At 36.9% G+C, this 25,200-nt stretch overlaps 2 protein-coding genes across 4 annotated transcripts in view; one reads left to right on the top strand and one right to left on the bottom strand.

Moving 5' to 3' along the window:
• Positions 1–1,031: 1,031 nt before the first annotated feature.
• On the bottom strand, positions 1,032–25,167 carry CNOT9 (CCR4-NOT transcription complex subunit 9). 2 transcript variants are annotated; one of them, XM_039844763.1, is made up of 8 exons: positions 25,053–25,167; positions 14,992–15,171; positions 13,685–13,800; positions 11,697–11,806; positions 6,859–6,968; positions 5,059–5,157; positions 4,753–4,844; positions 1,032–3,353 (listed from the first exon to the last, which is right to left on the bottom strand). In XM_039844763.1, the coding sequence occupies exons 1-8, from the start codon at positions 25,062–25,064 to the stop codon at positions 3,185–3,187; spliced, it is 888 nt and encodes a 295-aa protein (XP_039700697.1). In that variant the 5' UTR covers positions 25,065–25,167; the 3' UTR covers positions 1,032–3,184. The 2 variants fall into 2 exon arrangements, with proteins under 2 accessions (XP_039700697.1, XP_039700698.1); XM_039844764.1 differs by lacking the exon at positions 25,053–25,167 and adding an exon at positions 24,765–24,924.
• Positions 24,944–25,200, top strand: part of USP37 (ubiquitin specific peptidase 37) — a 73,405-nt gene continuing 73,148 nt past the window's right edge. For both annotated transcript variants that reach the window (XM_039844756.1, XM_039844755.1), the window contains exon 1: positions 24,944–25,074. The gene's annotated coding sequence lies outside the window, so the exon portion shown is untranslated. The remainder of the gene's footprint in view (positions 25,075–25,200) is intronic.

Here is a 25,200-nt window from a genome sequence, read left to right as displayed (position 1 = left end):
CATATCTTCACAATCATTCAATTAAAAATTTTCTCTAATTTCCTTTGTAATTTCTTCAGTGATGCAGTATTATTTAGAACTGTACTATTTTTTTTAAAAAAGTTAGGGACTCCCCAGTTTCTTTTTCCTAGCTTAATCCCATGTGTTCAGTTCAGAGAACATTCAATTATTTTAATTTTTTTGAAATTCTATGAGGCTCACTTGGTCCAGCTATGATCAATTTTGGTAATATGCTTCCAGTGTAAAGAGTATATATACTGTAGGTTTAGAGGACAGTGTTCTATATGTCAGTTAAGCTAGGTTAGTTGTGTTGTTCAACTAATGCTGTATCTGCTTTTGAAATAAACGTATTAAATTGTATTTAAAAATTAAAGTCCACAACATTCAGGAATCTCATTTCATTCTACGGTTTCCTATTCCAGATGTTTTTCTTGGGCTTTTGATAGCAATAACTTTGTAAACCACCCCCTTTCCCAGCCACTGAACAGCAGGAATAGTGAGCAAGAGAATCATACATATGGAGAGTAAAGAAGGCATGCTCTGAAGGCTACCAATGCCCTTCCTTGCCCTGGTCCACCATTGAAAGTCACAGGCCCTCCAAAACCTTGGGAAAAAGCTGGAAGCAGAGGTTGGTTCTGTCCCACTGAGAGCCAGGAACAGGAATAGAAACAACTCTGGAGATGCACACGAAATTCTAAATCTCAAGAAAATGAATACTAAAGTCTGTGATGGAGTGTTTCAAGTGTTCTCTCCCACACTAGTACTCAGTTCTAGCCACCACAGCCAGAAGTGAGGTTCTTTTCCAGCGAGAGATACTTTATCAGGCAAAGGGCACCATCCCAGTCTCCCAAACAGCTTTTATACGTCAGCAAGACTCCCAAAGGACCTATCTAGAAAGGAACCATTACCGCCCTCTTGGCAGGGCAGTGTGTTTGGACAGAAAATAGAGGCAGGGATGATGAGGATCACCTGACCAAGGTGCCTAGGTAGCTCTATATTGACAAAATAAAATCTCCAGTTTACAGGAAAAGTTATTTTTATAAAAACAGAAGCATGTTTTATTTCAATCCTGTAGAGGGAGTGAGAGGGATGGAAAACATAAAATGAGGGGAGAAGTCTCTTTATACACACACGACATCAGGACCAACTACAAGGAATAATACTCATTTCCATCCCTCCTCTACAACTTCTATATGGGGTCCGAGGCCAGCTGAGAACAGATGGAACAAGAATTAAGACACTATTGGCACAGCAACATGGCCAATGCACCGAAAGATGGAGAATTTCCCAGGGAGCAAGGCCCTGGGCCTCAGCTGCTTCCCCAGTGGAGGGGGAACGAGAAAACTTTGGCTCAGCAGGAAGGCGGTTGGCAAAAATCAGGGTTACCCTAGCTGGACTCTCCAGATACAAATTATGGGTTGAAGGGAGTCAAGATGTTTATCCAGTCCACGTTGTTTGTTTCTCCAAGATCTCTCCTCTTCAGGCTTGAGATTGTTGAGAGCTGCTGGCCTGCTTCTCCTCTTCATTTTGGAAGGCAGGGGAATAAGTGCTTATCCTACCCTTCCTACATCTAAGCTATTTAATTACTACTTTCTTGGCTCTAAAGAGACAGAAGCCAACTAACAAGGCCGGCTCCCTTTATGAAAGTCGGCTTGAAAGAGCCCTTGTGTTAGCAAAACTGCCTCTGCAAAAAGGTTTCTGTGAGCTTGCCTCTTATAGACCCTCCCCAAACTTGTTCAGAGACACCTTCAGAGACACTTGTTCAGAGATGTGGACAGAAATACTTGGTCTCTTTCTAGAGTTGGATTAACAATCCCATATTTGATTGGGGATGGAGATAACAGAGAGAGCAGGTGTTGGTAGGGGGAAGGGTTGGGGGAAAGCAAGGCATTTTACACTGGATTGTGAACAGAGTCATCTAAAGCTCCAGATAAGGAAGGAGGATTCTATAACACAATATGAACAAGTGGAAAACATTTTAGTGGCAACCCTGTAATTCCCGTAGACCAAAAGGGAATGTGTCAAAAAAAAAAAAGACTGAGTGGACTAAGATAGTGGACTCAGCCCTCTATTTTAAATCAATAAAATTAATTCAGGTAATACTGCTTCAAGTACAATCATGAAGACAGATGGAGCTCAGAAATTCACATTAAAGCAAAGAATGGGATCAAGTAGCCTATCCTCTTATCCCTCCCTTTAAAAAGTCATCCAGAAAATACCTCTGAGGACTTGAAATGAAGGTGAGATCCAGCAACATCTCTCCTCCTCCAATGTAATACCCTTCTAGAATAGCCTGATGAATTAAGACGTCTGTTTTAAGTTTAATAGGAGGAAAGTGAAAAGGGGGAAAGCACGGAAATTGGAAAAAGCTAGCAGCTAAATTTAGCCAAAAACAAGGTTAAGGTCCTTGTGGCATCCAGAACTGAGGGCAGAAGAATGGGAAAGGAAAGGGAAACTGGCGGTGGGTTCCCCCTGTCCTTTGGCTTTATACCTTTCCCCTGCCTCCCATTCCTCCCAACAGTTCATGCAGCTATTGGTCTGCTGGAGGGGATGTAATGCCCAGACCAATTTTTTATTGAGCTTATGCAGCTAACAGACTTGTAAACAGTGCCAATTGACAAAGTTTTGCTGAGTATTACAGCTTGTGTCCACTAAACACACCTCTCTCTGAGATTAAAAACAAAACAAAACAAAAACCAAAAAAAAAACTAAGTAAACAAATACTGAGAGAGAGAATGAAGAGACACATCTTGAGTCTTCCAGAAAGGCAAAATAAAAAAATGCCACATGGCTTGGTCCCAGGCGTTCACCAAGCCTAGAGTGCTGCTGCTATCGCCACTGTCTCCTCTCCCTGCCAATGGCTAGGTAGAGGTTGGGGAGAAGGGTCATCTTGGGCATGCTGCAAATACAGCATTTGCTGGTGTTGACACCCTCCTGGGGCTGCGGTGGCAGACTGCTGTGTCAGGAGCCCATTTCCTGGGAGTAGCAGAGGGAGCCCAGGTCCTTGAGGCAGCCTGAGAGGGCAGCTCGCACACCTCGGCAGGGCACCGTGCCCCTTTACTCCAGTGCAGTTCAGCATTGAGGTTGTCTATTCCCGGTCGGCGATAAAACCTGAGCTGTTTTCCTTGAAGGCTCCCTCTCCCTTCCCCAACTTGTGGGAGCAGTGGGAGGGGACAGGGGAGGATCACTGAGGGGGCAGAGGGATACCCCGGGGATCGGTGACCTGGCCCTCTTGCAGGTTCTTCACCAGTTGTGCAAGCCAGCGTTTCGTGGTGGTGTCATCTTTTAGCACCTGGGCAAAGGTTGTGTCCTTCAGCTGGTCAGGGAGGCACTGTCTGAGTGCTTCACGTGCCCTACATCAAAAACAAACAAACCAGCCAGGGAGACCAAAAAATAAATCCACATTTGGGAGACAGGAAAGAGCCCCTGTTCTAGACATAAATATACAGAACCCAGGGAATCTATGGCTCTGTCAAGTTACTTGAAGAAGCCATGAAAATTCTTTAAAGCTTATATGAAGTATAGGCTCAGGATCTCCAGGATCTGCAGTATGCACACATTTTTAGAATGATGCCCCAATGTAGAATTTCATGACAAAAGAAAATGGAATAAAATGGTACAACAGTTTAGTTCAATTCAAACTGCTTTCTGATTTATTACAGTAAATACTATCAATATACTCATGTTAGAAATATGAGTTATAGTAAATTAGACATTTCCAAAATCAGTACATTAACACGGAATATGACCTGAATCACAGTATAATAAATTAATGAACTTTAACTCTAAACCAATAAAAATTTGTGTCTTTCCAAAAACTGCTTCAATTTTATAATTAAAACCCTTAAAAAGAGATGAGCAGTAAAAGCAAAAGTTTGGTAGCAACATTATCAGATGAACTTTTACATGTTTCTTTTTCAAAAAGGTAAATGTTAACTATGAGGCAGTTTTAGCAAAGTTATGGCTTTTGTACTCAGATTAGTTTCTTTGTACAAGAAGAATTTTAAATAAACATATTTTCCAACTTTGGTGCAAACAGGAACCAATGAAGAATAGGACAAAATTGTTGAAGAAACAGCTAGGGCTTGAATAACCTCAGTGGCAGGAGGCTAAGTTCACATTAAATCAAATTATCCCCACTCCTAGGAACACAGAAATCACCCCATTATGTGGTTTAGCAGAATCTGAGCGAGTGGCTCTTAGCATGAATTATGGATATACAAAGCAAAAGGTCAAATATTTCTAAATACATTATACCTACAATGTATGATTTCTGGGAGAAAGACTATGAACATAGGGAGATAAAATAAGTAGCTCAAGGACTTTACAGGAATCAAAGAGAGAACTGAAAATATAATAAGAGCCCTCTGGGCTCTGTTCCTTTCCTAAGAGATCTTTGAAAATACTTTTCTCTTTCTGATCACTAGGAGTAGTAACAGAAAGCTCAAACTACAGGAGTAATGTATCCTAAGGTTCTCTGGGAACTGTCTGGATTCTCTGGAATTTTAGAGTAAGGTAGAGAATTTTACTCTGGAATTTTAGAATAGTTACAGTGGGGAAATAAAAATCTGATGGATTTTCTTAAATTCAGCACTTCGGATTTTAAAAGTAATTAATGAAGTTCTGTCTCAGACAAATTAAATCTAGTAACATCCCTTCTCTGTCCTAAAGATACAGAAGCTATGCCATGAGATGGAGCAACAATTCACCAGAATATTTCCCCCAAATTCTATATATCCTGGAAATGTTTACCTGGGATTATCTGAGAGTCGAAGGTAACATCTCACTACATGTTTCAGCAGACGGGCAGAAGGCTCTTTGGACAGCTGCAGGACCATCTTACCCTGTTTCTCCCCAAAACGGGGTGGAGTAGGAAAAAAAACACAAACATGAAATAATCCTAGTTAACATCAGAGATCAGATATTGCAAGAACTATTACACACAGTTCCAGGGTTGTTATTTCTAGGTGGAAGGCTGAAGCTGCTCAGTGTCGACTGCAAAAGGACTAAGCTGTGTGTTCAGAAGTAGTTGCAAAGAGGGTAGATAAAAGAACTCACCAAGATCATGGCAACATGAGAGAAACGCTCATATGTCTGACATATATAAGCCAAACCGGTGTCATCTAAAAGGATCTTCTGGAGGATGAATGTGGCAACCTGGAGTAAAACAAAATTAAGAAGTCCAAAACATTGCTCAGACGGGTCTTACAACTGCCTATTCATCTCCCAGGAATAATGAAAATCAGAAAATTAAGCAGAGACCCTTGCATTACATATAACTTACTTGACAAGATATGCATAGTACAAAAAAAAAAAGAAATATTACCATATTGAACGCTTATTATGTGCCAAAATTTTTCCTAAACGTATAACATGCCATACACCTTATTTTCACAATAAACCTATGAGGTAGGTACCATTGTTATTCTCAGATTCTTAAAAAGTAGACTTTCTCAGTTACTGAACACCTTACTATGTGCCAAGTATAACTGCTAATCAAAAACTTTCCAAGGTCCCAAGTAATAAAGCTATTAACGTGCAGAGTTGAGATCCAAAACTAGTTTGAACTAGAGCCTCTTTCTTTCCCATGAGCCAAGATAATTTTAGAGATTCAGCTATGCCTCATCTCTTCCATGTGAGGTAAGTCTTTTCCTATTCTTAAAAGATCTTTAAGAAATAAAATTTTTAAGCCTCTCTTCAAAAATCGTTTCAAGGGTAGTAAAGAATATCGCCAACTTACGCTCATTAAGTCTTACATAGAAGAGATTTAATTAATACTAGTTTAATTCAAGACAATTATTACAATGATTCTTTTTGGCTGCTCATCAGAATCAACTTTGGGAATTATTAAATTTTACTGGGCTATAACATTGGGATTGGCTAAATAATGATCACCATTAGGACCAAAGATATCTGGGTCCTAATCACCAAACCTGGTGAATGTTACCTTATATGGCAAAAGGGACTTTGCAGGTGTGATTAAGTTAAAAATCTTGGTGGGGGTGATCACCCTGGATTATCTAAGTGGGCCCTAAATGTAATCTCAAGTGTCCTTATGAGAGGGAAGCAGAGGGAGATTTGACCACAGAAGAGAAGGTGACATGACAGAAGCAGAGTTATGAACATGCTACATAGCTGAATTTGAAGATGGGCTGTGGGAGAGAGGGGACAAGAGCCAAGGAATGCAATTCTAAAAGCTGAGAAAGACCCTCCTGACACCCTAACTTTCGCTTGGTGAAACTTCTAGCCTCCTGAATCAAAACAGAATAGATTTGTGTTGTTTTAAGCCACCAAGGTTGTGGCAATTTGTTTTGGCAGCAGTGGAAAACTAATACAAACACATACATGGTCAAATGTGTAACATGCACAGAGTACACTAATCTTAAGTATATCTTAATAAATTTTTACCTATGTACACATTTATGAACCACAACCAGATTAAAATATAGAATTTTTCCAGCACCCCTAAAGATTCCTTTGTGCCTTTTCCCAGTCAATATCTTTCCCAGAGAGGTAATCACTATTCTGACCTATCCCCATTGATTGCTTTTGCTTGTTGTTAAATTTTGCATAAATGGAATCATATAGTATGAACTCCTATGTGTCTGGCTTCTTTCGCTCAACAAAATGCCTATGAGAATCATCTATGTTGCATAAATCAGCAGTTCATTCTTTCTTGCACACATGATGATGTATATTAGAGCTCTTTTCTCTTGGGTGGGACTGCTATGTCATAGGGCAGGCTTGTTTATGGTGAATACTGCCAAACACCTTTCCAAAATAGCTATACTATATACCATAAAGAAGTAGCCCAAGAGCCAACGCAATGTAGAATCTAATTAAGTTAAAAGCACATACCGTTTTAGAGAGCTCACTTCCTGATTCCATAATGCGCAAACACAAAGGGATAATTTCTGTTGTCAATAAAAAGTTGATTACTTCCTGCTCATCTGTTTTCACCAGAGCCCCTAAAGAAAATACAGATGAACAAAATTATGTCAGAATCAAGGTTTCAAATTAAAATTAACTTTGTATTGTTCGTTCATCCAGCTAGTTGTGGAAGTTAAGTAACACAGTACACAAACTGTGGTTTATATGTCGGAGAACCAGGCATACCCATGTAAAAGAAAAAAAAACAGAAAAAAAGCACAGGTTGACTATTATCAGTCAGCACTAAAAGACCAGGTACCAAATTTGGTCCTTCATATAGTTAGCAGCAGTTCAGCTACCTAAATAATTTCTCTATCACTTTTGGTAGACAATCATACAATAATATCACTGTCCTCCATTTATTTTAGGTAAGAGAGAAAAATTCTACATTAGAATTAAAGCATATGCCCAGGTAGCAAAGAAATGATGTCAGTCTGGATCCTACTTCATAATGGGCATAAATACACATTACTTTCTTCTGATTATTTAATTGCTCCTCTTTCTCCAAAGAGCATAAACATTGTGGGTATATCAGAACAAGAAACACACCCACCCACCCACACACACACACAGATCTCACCCCCCCCCCTGGATTCTAATTCTGGTTCCATAAGCAGTTTACTTAAGTTTGATAAAGTTACCTTCACTTTGTAGGCCTGTTTCTTTATAAAATAGCAGTTGGAATAAATGATTTCTAAAATTCATCCCAATTTTATTATTCTACTGGTTTCTAAACTGACTCCATTGACCAGGTGACCAACACAGTTCAGTGCTATATTCTCCATTCTGTATACAGGGAAGCAGAACCCCATGAAACAAATGACTGTTCCCTGAGCTGCCCAATGCATCACTAGTCTTTATATGAAAGGCCTTGGTTAATTGGACTTGTAATAACTAAAATCAATCACTTTAAGAGAGAGTAAGGAATATCACTCATTTTAACCAGAACTGGCAATCTACATATGTTACATTTCTAAACCCCACAGCAAACAGCATATACCATAATTTACTAACAGGACCTATAGTATATGTCAAATTACTATTTCATTTAGATTTTACATGAAGTTCTAAAATCCATCTTGAGTTAATTTTTGTAGAGTACACAGTATGGATCATGGTTCATTGTTTTACATATGTATATTCAGTTGCTCCAGCACTATTTTTGAAAAAACTATCCTTTGTCCACTAAACTCTTTATACCTTTGTCAAAAATCAATTGACCATCTTTGTGTGGGTCTATTTCTAGATTCTCCATTCTGCTTCATTGATATATTAGTCTACCCGATACTACACTGTACTGACTACTATAGTTTTCCAGTAGGTCTAGAAATCAGGTAGTTTATGTCTTCCAACTTTGTCCTTTTAAAAAAATGTTTGGATATTTCAGTTCACTTGCCTTTCCCTATAAATTTTAGGAGCAGCTTAATTTCTATTTAAAAAATACTGAACTTTTTTATTTTTATTTTTTTGAATTGCTCTAAATCTATAGATCAGTTTGGGGAAAATTGACATCTCAAAAATATTGAATCACTGATATATCAATCAATGCACATGGTATATCTCTATTTATTTAGGTCTTTTTTGATTTCTTTCATCACTGTTTTGTAGTTTTTAGCTACAGAGCTTGCACATATTTTGTAAGATTTACACTTAAGTTTTCCACATGTTTTGTGCTATTATAAATGGTAGGTTTCAGTTCTAGTAGCTTTTTTGGGTTGATTCTTCAAGATTTTTATATGTAGTTAATCATGTTGTCTATGAATACAGTCTTGTTTTTTTTTTTCTTTCTAACCTGTATGTCCTTTATTTTTTCTCTTACCTTACTGCACCATCTAGGCTACCCCGTATGATATGAATAGGAGTGCTGAGAATGAATATCCTTGTCTTGTTCTCAGTCTTAGGATACTACATTCACTTTTTCACATTAACTAAGATCTTTACTGTAACTTTCGTTTTTTGTAGTTTATCAAATTGAGAAAGTTCCCCTCTATTCTTACTTGGCTGGAGTTTTTTTTATGAATAGATGCTGAATTATGTCAAAGGCCTTTTTAAAAAAAAAACTACAGAAATATTATGATTTTTCTTCATTAGTCTCTTGATATGGTCAATCATATTGACTAATGTTTGAAAGATGAACTAGTATGCATTCCCAAGATAAACTTCAACTTGGCCATGATGATCCTTTTCATATATTGTTAGATTTGATTTGTTAGCATTTTGTTGAGAATTTCTGCATCTGTGTTCGTGAGGAATACTGGCCTATAGCTTTCTTTTCTTATAATGTCTTTTTCTAGTACTATTATCAGAGTAATGCTGGCCTCACCAAGAGTTGAGAAGCCTCCTCTCTGTATTCTGGAAAAGTTTTATAGAATTGGCATTATTTTTTCTTTAAATTTTTAGAATTCACAGTGAGATCATCTGGGCCTATAGTTTACTATGTTGGAAGGTTTTTTGTTTGTTTGTTTGTTTTGTATACTTAAAAGTTTTATTGAGAGGGTAGATTTCATGTTAAATGTCCTTTTCACAATTAGAAAAGAAAAAGAATTCAAAAGAACCCACAGGACACCTAGTTAAATTACAATGATTTCTAATCACCTATGCATATATACACTGAGATAAAAGAAAAATATTGGGAAGGTTTTTAACTACAAAAATAATTTATTTAATAGATGTAAGACTATTCAGCTTGCTTATATTTTCTTGAATGTGCTTTGGCAGACTGAATCTTTCAAAGAATTTGTTCATTCCATCTAAGTTGTCAAATTTATGGGTATAAAGTTATTAGCAGTATTCTTTTATTATCTTTTTAATGTCTGTAGAGTCTGTTATAACATACCCCCTTCCATTCCTGATATTTGTAATTTACATCTTCTCTTTTTTCCTCAGTCTGTCTGGTGAGAAGTTTATTAATTTTATTGAAATTTTTTTCAACAAAAAATTGGGGGGGTGGATGAAATGGGTAAATGTGGTTAAAAGGTACAATTTCCAGTTATAAGGTAAATAAATTCTGAGGATGTACTGTACAGCATAGTGACTATAGTTAACAACATTGTATTGTATATTCGAAAGTTGTTATAGACCTTAAAAGTTCTCATCACAAGAAAAAAATATTGTAACCATATGCAGTGATGGATGGCAATTAAATTTATTGTGGTAATCAGACTGAAATATATACATATATCAAATCACGTTATACACCCAAAACTAATGGTATATGTCAATTATATCTCAATTGTTCTAAAAATCAGCTTTTGGTTTCATTGGTTTTGTCAATTGTTTTTCTGTTCTCATTTTCATTGACGTCTAATCTTTATTATTTCCTTCCTTCTGTCTGCCTTGGGGTTTAATTTGTTGCTTTTCCTAGTTTCTTAGAGTGAAAACTTACCTTATTGATGATTAAAGAGCTTCTTCTAGTGTAAGAATGTAATGCTAGAATTTTACCTCTAAGCCCTGCTTTAGTTACATCATTCAAATTTCGATGCTGTTTTTATTTTTATTCAGTTCCAAGTGCTTCTAATTTCTCTTATACATCATCCCATTTATACTCAAACTTATCCAGTAAAGTTTGAACTATAAGCAAAAAGTCTAGGCATAAATATTCACTTTCTGCTTGTTCTTTAAACTGACTTGAAGAAACGGAGTTTCAGAAAATATAGGCAAGGGTAGACAATTGGCTTAATATTGTCCTCTACTACTGTCTTTATCTTAACACCTCATAACTGCATCATCCAACCTCAGTGCTCAAAAAACCAGCAGAATTAGAATGATCTGAATCAAGAAATTAAGGATAAAAATATTTTCTTTTTACTGGAATCCTGGTGATATTTTAAATCCTATATGAAAAATTTTTATAGCTTAAAAGCAGAAAAGAATATATTAGAAAAAAGTTTCTAATTAGAGTCTCACTTGGGAGGAGGTATAAAAAATAACATTCATTTGGGGTATATGAGGTATATAGTTACTCCTTAAAAGTAGCATAAACTATCTCAAAAATATGTATTAGTAATATCAAATTTTAAAATTATACTTCCCGATTCATGGTTTATAATCACACGCATGTGAACACAGGTTGAACATAAAAACAATAACCTAACAAAATAAAATTTGCACAATCAATGTTATTATTGTTTGGTCAGTACATAAGCAAAAAACTATGAGAAAAAGATGTTTAGAAAAGGAAGGGTAATTTTGGAAAGAAATGCTTGAATATATTTGCATTTCACATAGCTAAAGACAGTTCTTTACTACCCAGGAGGCTGAGATCTGAAATGGCTGATATATTATTTTCTTGAGTAAAGAGAATTGTAAACCCATTTCCCATAGTAAATGTATACGGAAACATTAACTTGAACGTGCAAAAATTTTAACTAGGGGAACTAGAAGGTAAACTCTTGGAGTTAAGGGAGAATAGTTTAGAAGTGAGAAAGAAAAAAAACAAAATAAAACAAAACAAAAAACAAACTCAAATCTTAGTCCTATAATTATAAATTTATTTGTTACCTGAAGTTCTTGTTCATTACTCTCCCTACAATTCCAATAAACACTGAATTTAATCTCAAATGTTGGGCCTTATTAACAACACTCAAAATGGAACTTGATAAGGGTCATCATGTTCCTACTACTCATTTATCAGTGAAAACAGACTCGATCTCAAAGACAAAAACAATTGATGAACAAAAGCTATAAAACACCAGACAAAACACTCAAGTTAAGACCACTATTATGAATTAGGATTTCAGGCTTGCTAAACAACCCTAATAACTCACCGATAACTCCAAGACTGGTTAGCCGAAGATATTCAAAAGGACGCGTTTTGCTGACAGTGTGCAAAAAAGGGTACAGAAAAAGTGGGATGTGTGCTGCAAGAAATGCTGACCTGGAAGAAAATAATAATCAAATTCAGAGCCCAGAGTTAAGCTCTAAGGATTCTAAACATTCGAATTTTCGGGTAGTTAATTCTGTAAGGCCTATAATATTGCCTGACCAAGGACTATTTAGGAAAGACTGTTATTGGTCATTAGCCTAGACCAGTGGTTCTCAACTGTGATGATTTTGCCCCCCACCCTCACCCCCAGGGACATGTGGAAATGTCTGGAGATATTTTTGGTTGTCAAGCTGAGGGAGTGTTTTATTGGCATCTAGTAGACAGAGGCCAGGGATGCTGCTAAAAGCACAGGACAACCTTCGCCCACCTCCCTCCTCCTACCACAAAGTCAAGATTTAAAAACCCTAGTCTACGCCAATGATTAAGAGAATACATAATTTTCCCTTGTTACCACACCAAGTACCTTAAAAACTGATAAAATATCTAACTGCAGATTAAAAAAAAATAGATCATAAATGTAATCAAGTGTCTAAGAGATTCACCTAATTTATGGCCAAATAACAATATTCACAGGTATAGTCAGACAAAACCTTATAAACCAAGACAACAAAACAAAGCAGCCAGTATCAGGTTTATCTGCTATGCTTAAATGCACACTCTTCTTTTTATGTCAGAAAATTTCAAGTACACTATTCTAAAAACATTTTAATCTGCAATATGTCAGGCAACTAATGAAATCAATCTATCACTTTATATTATTTGTAGTTAAACCTTGTAGGAGAGCCAATACCCTAAACTTTAAACACTCAAAGTACTCTTGCGTTTTTCTTAAGCGCTTAAAAATAATTTTCTTAGTAGCTTCTCTAAAGCTCTGGAAAGTCAATGCCATCCTAGTATTCAGATTTTGTAAGGAAACTTGACAAAAGAGGGGAAAGACATTAATAAAATGACTATTAAGTGCCTTAAGGCCATAAAAGTTACAAAGTAGATTCCTAATCAGGATTTCTCTTTTCTTAATTTGTCAGATACAGCAGGAAGGCAAAAACATTTCAACTTGCAAGCCAATTCTCATCTATTATAGAGGGTGCCTAGAACAGAATCCTGTATTAAGAAAGATTCTGACACCAAATCTGGGTTCGGTGGAAAAAAAACACTTGGTTCAAATATTTACTAAATGCCACGTACCACCTCATACACAGCATAGTGATGTCTACCATGGATTCAGGAGGAAGAAGTGACTATATGCCTGACCTTTCCTGAGATGTGAATACCATTAAAATTCACTGCTTTGAATGGGTAAAAAGTAAATGAGACAACGGGATATTATTCATCCTTAGAAAAGAAATTCTGACATATGCTACAATATGTCAGAATTGGATGAACCTTAAGAACACTATGCTAAGTGAGATAAGCCAATCACAAAAAGACAAATACTGTATGATCTCACTTATATAAGGTACTCAGAGTAATCAAAATCTTAGAGACAGAAATTAGAATGGTGTTGCCATGGGCTGGGGGAATGGCGAGTTATTATTTAATGGGTATAGAGTTTTAGTTTTAAAAGATAAAGGAGTTATAGAGATTGATAGTGGTGATAGTTGAACATTATAAATGTATTCAATACTAATGAACTGTATACTTAAAAATGGGTAAAATGGTAAATTTTATGTTATATGTATTTTACCACAATAAAAAAGGTTAAAAAAATTATAAAAAATATATTAAATACCATACTGTTATCACACTAAAATTTAGTGAATTAGAGACCAGAGTTCTTTAGAAATAAAACAAAAAGTAAATGAGGATCCTGAAGCTCTACATGTACACATATGCACCCTACTGCATGCCCCTCCTGTCATTATTCAGAAAAAGTTAAAGACTACATTCAGTACAAACCTCCCTGCCAATAGACTCATTCAAAGCATTTACCTGGTTTCTGGGTGTGATGCCACACATTGCAGTAATGCCAGAGCATTGCAAACTCTGTTGGACTGGTGTGCTGTCAAGGTGGGTGGGTTGATAGATGGATAAATATTTACAATTTCCTAAAAATGGAAACCAGCACCAGATGAACATGGAATAACTTATAAAATTAATTCCCATGATTTTACAGAAAAGAACTTAAAAAAAAAAAAAAACCCTCTTATTTCCGCTTATCCTTCAAGAATTGAATCATCAAAAAAGGAGCAAAAATAAACAATGCTCCAATCCTTTCATCTGAAATACACTTGACTGAAGCTATCTGAGACATTTCTACATATGTCTCTAGGAAGATTTCTATGGAGGCAACTGTGGTCACCGACACTTTATTTTATATCTGCATTTGTTGAGACTTTCACTTGAGGGACTCTTAACATTTATAATCCCTCTTTCTGTCAACACCTTGCTTTAAGCTATAGTGATGAGACTGCTGGCCAGAAAGAATTAATAAATCAACCATAGTGACTCACAAAGAAATTTGAGTTTGGTTAGGTAACAGTTGCAAAAAGGGGAAGATAAGAACATGGGTATATGCGTGGGGATACATACAAACAGCAATGAATATGTGTACTCTGTTAAAAGGTGATGATTTGATGAAAACAATTTCATTTATTTTAACTGTAAAACTTACATAAAAAATGTTCTTGTAAGAAAGATTAGATTCTTGGGTACATGTAGTAGGGATACAATGTGAATTGATTTAACAGATCTGAAAAATTAATTATTATATTAGGAATTTTAGATAATAAAGGATGATCATTCCACTTGATTACCAAATCAATTTATTCCTCACCAATGAGCATCCAGAACCAAATTTCAGTTATTTATTCTTCAACGTACAAGTGTACGCACCTTTAATCCTACTGCTGTTATATCTTTAATATTCTTTCCCCAGAATATACCTTGCAGCCCTTACATCTTACTTTCCACCTTCTCCTCACTGTCATGCAGCATTATCTTCTAGTACTCCTAAACTGAGTTTCTCAAAGTGTAGTTCTTAGACCACCTGCATCAGAATCACCTGACAGCAGGGGAGGTCCTTGTTAAAAATAGAGATTTTAAATTTCAGACTAAATAAATCTCTTGGCTAGGATCCAAGAATATGCATTGCAACAAGCATCTTTCTAAAACAGATTCTTACAAATGCTAATGTTTAGAGACTTATTCTACTAATGTCTTCAGAATCATTTGGGCAAAGGTAGAGAAATACAAGTGTGATGAACAAGACTGAACTGCAACTCATGGATAATACCCACCTGTAAAAGTGCTGCAATAGTACCAAATGAATGCCACAGCATAGGTGCAAGGTCAGGAACAGATTCTCGTTTCTTACTTAGCTCCAACAAAGCATTTTCTCTTGTCTCAGGACTGGACAGCTCGTTGATCCACTGATAGATCTTTTCTCTATCTACTTGAGCCAGTGCAGTAGGCACAGGCTTCAAGTGAAAACAAGAAAGTAAACAAGTGAGTTTCATTAAAGTCAAACCAAGTCTTACCCTGCAGTACTTCTTTAGAGGGAATATATTTTTCATAAATACCAGGTGAGGTTTTCTAAATATATACATTTGATATAAATTAATAGAATCTATTGAAATCTAAAATGCACACACCCTTTAATAATTCCACATTTAGGAATTTATTCTATAGGTATACTTTGGCTGTACCGAAGACATATCAGGGCGTACTGTTTTAAAAACAGAAAACTTGAAATGACAAACATCCATCAATAAGGAACTGGTTAAATATGTTTGAGTACATCTTTATGTAGCCCTTTAAAAGAGATAGCTCTATACATGCTGATACTAAGCAAAAAACACAAAACAACAAAAAGGGTATAGAATAGTATATACGCTTCCATCAATATATACATACATAATCTTATACATTTATATATAACATTTCTAGGACACATGGGAGACTTTTCATGTACATAATAAAATCTGTATGGTTTAAATCTTGAAAGAAAAGTTACACCCACCCCACCCATTGCTGGTGTTTCCCCAGTAATTCCAGCATCCCACTCATGGAGCAGAAAACAGACTTATAGAACATGCATTCATTACTGTGGTAAAGAATCGCAATATCCCCCCCAAAACTTGAGGATTTCTATAATTCTTCACAATTTTCAAATAGCCTTGTGACCTTGGTTAAGTCCATGGATTACTGTTATCTGGAAAATATAGATGGTAGACTAGAAAACTGATTACCATTACTATTCCTAGCTCTAAAGTCTTGACACATTCATGATGATTTCTATCCCTATGTCCAATGTTTTCTCACTTAATTCCCCCCTCAAACCATGAGGAATAAAAAGTTGGGTAGATAGAAAAAAGGGACCTATACATTTGCAGATGAGATAATTTTGCTAACAGAAATAAATTTGCTTAATTCATGCAAGTATGAAGGTGCATACTGCAATGCTTTCTTGAACTGTATTAGTTTCTTGCAGTACTGACATGTTCCTACTACACCTTAATGTGATAGGATGACCCATCCATTGCAGAGATGAAAAGATGAAGAACAAAAAGGACAACTGTCTTTGCTGAAGAAAAGACTGAAGTCCACCGATGGACTTTGAAGTGTACTTATATTTACTCAACCCAAACAGAACAATAGCCTTCTATAAATGGAAGCCTGATTATAAACTTTTAGTTTAATGTTTATCATTTCACTTGCTTGACAGAATGAACCACAAAGTGTTCCGCTAAATGAACTGAAACATCATGCAGCTTAAGTCTTCTTTAAGTGCCTTAGAGTAATCTGTTAAAAGCTGTTTTGTGACTCCCATCAGTGATGCTTCTCAAGGAAATACAGGCTCCTAAAGCAACAATACGATATAGAAGGAATAGGGTAGTTTTTTCCTCCTCCCAACAGCAAAAGAAGTATTGTCCAAGCAGTTGCCCGTTCTGTATGCTGCTACAAACAGGCCTTCAACTTAAAAAATTATTTTTTGAAAAGTAAGTCCCACCAGAAGATAGGGTATATTTAGAGTATTCTATCACCTTAAAGGCTCAGTGGAAACAAGGGCTAAAATTTTAGCTTTGGGTTTCCTGCCCAGTCTCTTGAACAGCCCACAATCCAGTAACTAAAGGGGGCCTCAGAGATGCTTCTCCAGCAATGCAGTATTTACCATGATTAGTAATTATTCATTCTTGTCAAATCTTCCCAAAGTCCTGTCACCAGCTACCACCATCAGTAAACTGCATTACTTCCACTAGAGCAAGTCTGTGACTTGTATCCAGCAACCCTGTACCCCATTCTGCCCTGGGACACCCTAGGTGAACACCACTAGGCTGCACTGGTAGCTGCCAATCAGTTTATCATGGCTTCAGAATGCTAGGCCCCATCCTCACATATTGTTTCTAGACCTGGCCTGACTCCAGTGAGGAGATGGTGCCCCTGGAATGGTGCTGGCACTCTGGGGGTGCCAATGCCTGGTGCCTACTTGGGTCCCTAAGGCCATGGCCGCCTGCTGCCAGCAATACTGCAACTTTTGAAACTACTAGTAGGAAGTGTAGCCTCCACAGGAGTTTGGATCTAAGAGAGCAAGGGATGTTAGGTGGGTGGTAATGCTGTCTTCTTAGGCACTAACTTGGAGCTATGGGTTCCGTAGCTATTCTAGCAATGAGAAGGCAGTGAGGGAAGTTTGGTATGAAGAACCATCTGGGGTAGGAACTCTGCTTTTCATCATCTTTGTTGAATTCTTCCTCCAATTTAATAGCAAGAGTTAGTTTAAATCCACTGAATAGCTATTTGTTATAGGATGAATACAATTGTATCTTAAAAATAGGAGCTAACATATACGGTGCTTACAGTCAGGCAATGTCCTAAATAAACACTTATCATCACCACCCTCATTTTATAGAGGGAAAACTGAATAACAGAGAAATTATTTAAAACCATAAGTGGCAAGGAAATACAGGCCCCTAAAGCAACAATACGATATAGAAGGAATAGGGTAGTTTTTTCCTCCTCCCAGCAGCCTGGCAACGGAGTCCATACTTATAACTGCGTTGCTCATGCTTCTTTTCACCTTCCTGAAAGATTAGGTGTGATCTAAAAAAGACTTTCTAAAAAACTATTTCCTGTAACCTAGACAATAGAGATAGAAAAGTATATAAAAATCTCAGTCAAAAATTAAAATGTTACTGCTATTAGTTCAGAAGAATCTAAAAAACAATTAGCACCACGAACAATATCATTGATATTAAGAGAAATTCTCTACTGTTGAGATTACAAGGCTTTGGTAACCATCATTTTAATGGAAAAGTAGGTGAAGTCATTTGACAGTTTCCTATGTCAAATCATGGCTCAAATGGGCATAATTTAGCTAGCGATAGCGACCAACACAAACACACACACACAACCTCCCCCCATATATCAACAAGTAATTTTATAACATGAATGAAAATTCAGTTATTTTGGAGAATAAAAGAAAAAATATTTTTAGTTTTGAATTACATATTGATTTATATATTAATTTACATTACCAGACAATTGTTAAAATACTTTGGACATCATTCCTGAACAAAACTCCAAAGCACATCTCCAGCATCTCACTAGACCTTTTTTTTTTAAATTGAGGTAACACTGGTTAATGACATTATACTAGTTTCAAATGTATAACATCATAACTCAATATCTGTACATTATAGTGCTCTCACCACCAAAAGTCTAGTTTCCATCTGTCAACATATATTAGATCCTCTTCCCTTTGGTAAGCACCAATTTGTTGTATCTATGAGTTTGTTTTAGTTTTGTCTTATTTGTATCTTTGTTTATAATACATGAGTGAAATCATATGGTTTTGTCCTTTCCATCTGACTTATTCCACTTAGCATAATACTCTCTAAATCCATTCATATTGTGGCAAATGGCAATATTTTAGCTTTTTTTATGGTATTCCAATAGTATTCCATTGTTAGGTTGTTTCCTTATCTTGGCTACTGTAAATAATGCTGCAATGAACATAGGGATATATATCTTTGCAAATTTGTGTTTTCATATTTTTCAGATAAATACCCAAAAGGGGAACTGCCACATAATCCAGCACAAATTTGCAAAGATATATATCCCTATGTTCATTGCAGCATTATTTACAGTAGCCAAGATAAGGAAACAACCTAACAATGGAATACTACCCAGCCATAAAAAAAGCTAAAATATTGCCATTTGCCACAATATGAATGGATTTTTTTTTTTTGCAGAATCTCTATACTGTTTTCCATTGGTGGCTGCATCAATTTACAAACCCACCAACAGTACAAGGGTTCTCTTTTCTCTACATCCTCTCCAATACCTGTTATTTCCTGTGTTTTTAAACAGTAGCATTCTAACAAGCATGAGGTGATTATCTCATTGCAGTTTTGGTTTGCATTTCCCTAATATTAGTGATGTTGAACATCTTTTCATCACATGCCTGTTGGCCTTCTGTATGTAAATGTCTATTCAGACCCTCTACCCATTTTTTAATTGGGTTGCTTTTTTGTTGTTGAGTTGTAGGAGTTCTTTATATATTTTGGATATTAACCTTTATTGGAAATATCATTTGCAAATATCTTCTCTCATTTAGTTGGCTGCCTTTTATTGATAGCTTCTTTTGCTGTGCAGAAGCTTTTTAATTTGTTTTTGTTTTGTTTCCCTTGTCTTTGGAGTCAAATTCACAAAAGCACCACTAAGACTGATGTCCAGAAGCTTAGTGCCTATGTTTTCTTCCATGTATTTTATTGTTTCAGGTGTTACATTCAAATCTTTAATTCATTTTCAGTTAATTTTTATGAATGGTGCAAAAACCCGTCTAGTTTCATTCTTAGATCTTGATGGTAATAAAAATCCAAAATGTATCTTACTCTTCTTCTGAATCCCAAGAATCACTTAGGAACACCTTTCACAAAAATATCGTAATCTGAAAACTGATATCTTCTTAGAAGGGAGTGGGAAGTGAAAGAGGGGGATGAGGGAAGAGAGGGAACTGTACTGCACTTAAAAAAAAATCATGGTTTCATTTAATGATCACAACAATATGGTTATTATCTTCATTTTACAACTAATCAAACTATGAGTAAATGATGGTGGACAGATTTCCCCTTCTTCCCATTCTCTATTTAATTAAATTACTACAATTATTTTAATTTACAATTTACTAATTACATTTCTGAGGCTGTGATTGATAGGGAATTCAGTCTAGTAGCACACACTGTTCAGTGGCAGCTAAACTCATCTATGACTTCCTTACTGGAGACTACCTAACTTAAATACATTAACAATAATAGTAGGACACTAGCCCAAGCACAGAGATTAACATTTCTTGAATCAATGAAATCTATGGATCTTTTTCTCAGAAAAATACGTAATTGCGAATTGTTTTGCACATAGTTTTCCACAAAATACACAATTTCAGGGAATCCATGGACCTAGGATTAAGAACCTGTTATCAAGCTGAATAGGAAACACCTCAAACTGTAAGTACCTACACAAGTACATAAGTGGAATGCACACTGGATTAGAAGCCATAACCGGCTTCAAAACAGTTTTGCTCTTTCTAGATTTCTGTAACCTAGGATAAGTCATTTACTTTTCCAAGCCTCAGTTTTGTCATTGGTAAAATGAGGAAACTATATTAAATAATTACCAAAGTCTTAGTGGGCTATAAAATCTTAGGAATTATTTAGTTCTTTGTTATAAGTGAGAGACTAATCTAAGTGGCTCTTTAACAATAAATTTTATTGAGGTATAATTTGCATACAATAAAGCTTTTCAGCACACCCATTTTAAGTGTACATTTCAGTGAATTTTGAAAAATTTATATACCGGAGTAACAAGATACAATCAAGATACAGACCACTTCCATTACCCTCAAAAGTTATTCCAGTTAGTAACCCTACCACACTCAGCCCTAGACAACTATGGATATGCTTTCTGCTGCTATAGATTAGGTTTGCCTTTTCTAGAAACTATTTATAGAAGGTAACATTTATTGAACATACTATGTGCTAGTCACTGTGATCACCTCCCTTTATTTTCAAAAATTCTAAGAGGAAATGGGTTCAGGGAGGTTTAACATACTCAAGTTCACACAATGAGTGTATGGTAAAATTAAACTCAAGTCATAGACTGAAATCACAAATATCCCTTCAAGTTGAAGAAAATATTTAAGATCCCAATATAAAACTTTAAGTTTAATATTGTCTAATATAGCTCGTTAACAGTTGGATTTAGATAAACAGTAAGTTCAATTACATATCCAGAAACATAAAGTCATTCATGAGAAGTCTGATATGGACTATTATCTTCCTCAACAGTCTCCGAAGATTACAAACAAGATCTAATGGATATAATGGTATGTCTTTACAGTTATCTCGCTAAATGTTGGTGGTCTTTACCTTTTAATAGATGTGTTTAAAACGTTTCTACTGTCAAAATTTAGGAGGGCGTTGCTCTCCTCTATTCTGTTTAATGGTTTGTATAAGGAAAATGCATTTCAAGTAACTATTTTCTTTCAACAAAGCTTAACAAAGGCAAGACATTTACCAAGTGAGTCACCAATACTTAACTTCAAATGTCACAAACTCAGGGTACTGACAGTTGGTCTTCTATCTCTGAAACCTCTTACTTTACACAATGTGAGAAGATATTTAGATAAACATTTAAGTAAAATGACCCGCATTTATCCATAAATGAGAAAAAATATGATTTAGCCCCCAAGAGTAAATTTAAAACTTGATGTTGATGGCTTTCTTAAACAGAATTGATAGCCAAATCTATCAATACAATTTTATTTTCAAGGGCCAAAATAGCTGGTTTTTCTACCAATGAATATGTGACAGTAAATAAAGAATAGAATTAGATTGAAATAGGAGATTATTTCCCTAAATCTGGAGATGACTCGACATGTGGCTTTGAGTGTCTACATAATAATGATATTCTAGGAAAACACACTTTCTAAATAGTGCCAAACGGAAATATTAAATTAGCTTAATTATTTCCGTATTTTTATAAAATAAGAGCCAGAATGTTCTTCAAAATGACTTTGAAAAAATGGAAGTGAACAAGCAAAGAGAAGTTAGGCAATTTGCTTAAAACTTCAACAGAAGACATGGGAGGAAACAATGTTTGAATTAGATCCTTCAGAAAGCACAATGTTCTTTTTCCTTGTCAAAGAGGAGCCCATCTGGGAGCCTAGCACAGCTTCCACAAGAGATACAGAATAACTAATGATGTTACCAGTTAGGAAGAAAGTGAGGGAAAAACAAGAGTTTAAGGATGTTAGAATACTCAGTGGAAATCAGTGTAGAAAAAAATTTTAAGTGCATGCCCAATGCACCTCCTAAAGGCTTACCTTTGGCTGTTTTAGATTACTAGTATAATAATTTTTACAAAAGACTGATAGTATGTCAGGATTTGTAGTTCTATGAATCTGAGGCAACCTCCAAGGTCCATAACAAAGTGATCTGTTACTCTGCTGAGGCAGGAACTGGAGTTCCAAGGCTGAATCTGGGAGCAAGTCATTTAACTAATAAGTGAACCTAGCTAACCTAATAATAACCAAAGTGTTATTATTAAATAATAACACTTTGTTATTATTTAATCTTTATTTAATCCTGTATTTCTGTCCTTATTTAATAGATGTGAGAAAGAAATCAAATTCTATGGTGGCAATAATAAAGATGTCAGGATGTATTCTGTAAAGAATGACAAGTCCACTATACTACATATTTCTAGCACAGTAAACTATTTCCAAATTATCTCAAATCTTCCCTCTTGTGAATGACATTCTGCATTCCCATGTGATCACATTCTCCTTTGATAGTACTATCTCCTTCACTGAGTGATGATTTACCTGTTATTTTTAAAAAGAAATAAAAGTACACAAAAATACAAAGTTTCATCATTAGGCAAAAAGCATCTCAAGCTGCTTAGATTATTGCAGGAACTGTTGCATGTTTTATTAACTCTTCTCAATTTCTAATGAGTGACAAACACCATTACCGTCCTGTTACCTAGATCAGAATAACACGGGCAGTTTAATGTAATGGAAGGCATGAAGGATTGGGAAAGAGGCAGCTTGACTTTTTCCATGCTTCAGTCTCCTCACTAACCAAATATTCTAGTGAATGAGTGGTATAAAGTAACTTGTCAGTGTTTTTGTGTGGTCCAAGCAGCACAACAAGTAAAAGTGTATCCAAAAGCTCAAATTTTAAATGTATTTTAAGTTTAATTGCAGAAATATGTATTGAGTACTTATTATAAGTAATGAACCACAGCTTCAATGGCTGTTCAAAAGATGAATTAAGGAGCAACTGAAAATAAAAGGTATTGAATAGGTATAGAGCTCAGGGAGGCAAAGGGAAAAGAGCAGTTTGGTATCACAGTGTGAAGACAAAATCAGATTATGAGATGGACAAGCCAACCTTAGAAGAATCCCTTGCTTAACCTGCTTCTCCCCTAACCAGCAGTAACCTCATCTTCTGACTTGCTTCTTCGAAATTATACATGTAATTAGGGAGAAGAAACAAAAAAAACTGGGGAAATTGCAAACATCTAATTGAGAGATATAAAAGGTACCTCTCCACTTTGAAGTTACAAACACTTAAAAACATAGTGACAGGAGGCAGAGATGTCACTGGCTCTGAGAATGACAATGTTGTCTATAGCCTAATCACACTAAGCGTAAGTTCATTTTTTTGTATTTTAAAGTTAAGGCAATTTTTGGTTCTCTATTTAGTACTTATGTCATTTTGCCTAGTAGTGCAATTTCCATATAATACTCTCTCCTTAAGTCACTTCACCTTGGTGGAACAGAAGAAGTGAGAATGGCATTTATAAAAGTGTGCTCAAATGATAAGACCTCGTTTTCTCACCGTGGCTAAATTCTCTCAGTAGCCACCTCCGTCATCTATACCTCTCATTCGGCAAAGTATCTGAGCCTCATACTTTGTGGCAGGAACTGTCCTGGACTGGGGTAACCATGTAAACAGGACCCACATGATCCCTGTCTCTGTCCTCAAGGGGGAGACAAACAACAAACAAACAAATGAATACAAAAATTACAAATCGGAATCAATGCCATAAAGGGTACTCCAACAGAAAAGTTGGGGGGTTACAGAACTACTTTCAAAAGGATGGTCAGGAAAGGCCACTCTAGGGAGATTTAGGCAGAGACCTGAGAAGAGCAACCAGCTACAACCACAAGGGGTGTGTGTGTGTGTGTATAGGGGAGTGAGCATTCCAGGAATAGAGATCAGAAAGTGCACCTTGGAGTGAGAAAGTGCACTTAAAAAGGATGGTAGAAGGCATGGAACAGCAGAGTAACTAGAACCTTCCGAGTAAATGACATACGAGACTGTAAACGTGGGTAAGGACCAAGGAAGGCCTTGTATATCATGGCAAGGTGTCTGGATTTTATCTAAATGCAAAGGGAAGCCATAGGATTAATTCAGACAGGTGAATTACCCAATCCGATTTTGTTAAAAGACTACGCTGATAAAATGTGTGAAAAAAAGGTTTTAAGCACAGAGAACCATAAGTCAGACATAGTTATTCACTTCTCCGGGTCTCAGATTTTCCATTTGTAAAGTAATTGGTTTGAACTAGAAGCCATTTCCTTCCCTCTGCGATGTGCCTAGGCAGTGCATTCTGCGAGCCCGGGCCTTGTCACATTGGTCATGGAATTTTCCCTCATCCCCGCGGACGCCCAGCACGCAACTGGCACCCGGAAACTGTTGGTCAGCGCAATGAATCAATGAATGGTCAGTCTCGGCCGCGAGGAAGGCATTCCGGGCGCGGGACCAGGCCCCAGGGCCGGAAAAGAATGCGAAATACGGCGCGAGAGCCCACGAGAGCCGGCCGACGAGGAAAGTAGGGGCTGGCTCCACCACGACCAGGGCGCGGCGAAGAGTGGGGCCGGAGCCTCGTGGGTTGAGGGCAGAAGGAGCTGAACTCCAGCTCGACACAGGGAGCTAGGAGAGGAGGCCGAAACGCAGGGCCGAAGTAGGGTTCTGGGCCCAGGCCCGGCGGCCCAGCCACTCACCGCAGCCGTCGCCAGGCTGTGCATGTTGGGAGCGGCCACCGCTCTCCTCCCACTGCCGGACGCGCCCGACCCACGTCCCCGTTTCAGCGCCTCTGCCGCCGAAGCTGTTGAGCCGCCTCAGCCGCCATCCGCCTCCGGCTCGCTCCGCCCCTTTCGTAGCCCTATGACCTTTCACCTCCGACCCCGCCCACACAATCTCTTCCCGCCTCCTAGTTCTCGGCAGAGTTAGCCCAAAAGTATGTCCTTTGCCTCTTAAGATTCAAGACCTGAAGGACGTCTGTCACCTACTAGTTCTCGCATTCCCCGGCAGGTATCCCCAGGGAGGGGTGTGAACTCTGACCCTCCTCTGGAGGCCCGTGAAGGGCGGGAAAAACCGGGTAGTCTTGGGCGGACAAGTAATGCGCATGCTCCCTTGGGCTGAGTAAGAGGGAAATGG

This window comes from Pteropus medius, unplaced genomic scaffold (genome assembly GCF_902729225.1).
Source record: "Pteropus medius unplaced genomic scaffold, Ma_sr-lr_union100, whole genome shotgun sequence".
NCBI classification, from domain to species: domain Eukaryota; kingdom Metazoa; phylum Chordata; class Mammalia; order Chiroptera; family Pteropodidae; genus Pteropus; species Pteropus medius.
This window is presented reverse-complemented; position numbering and strand designations above follow the sequence as displayed.

Excerpts from the sequence above, each read along its gene's own strand:
- CNOT9 (XM_039844764.1), bottom strand. The coding sequence starts at position 24,788 with ATGCACAGCCTGGCGACGGCTGCG. Across the intron at positions 5,158-6,858 it reads GAAGTGAGCTCTCTAAAACG|GTTGCCACATTCATCCTCCA; the intron begins GTATGTGCTTTT and ends GTTTTACTCCAG. Across the intron at positions 4,845-5,058 it reads CTCATGTTGCCATGATCTTG|GGTAAGATGGTCCTGCAGCT; the intron begins GTGAGTTCTTTT and ends GGGGAGAAACAG.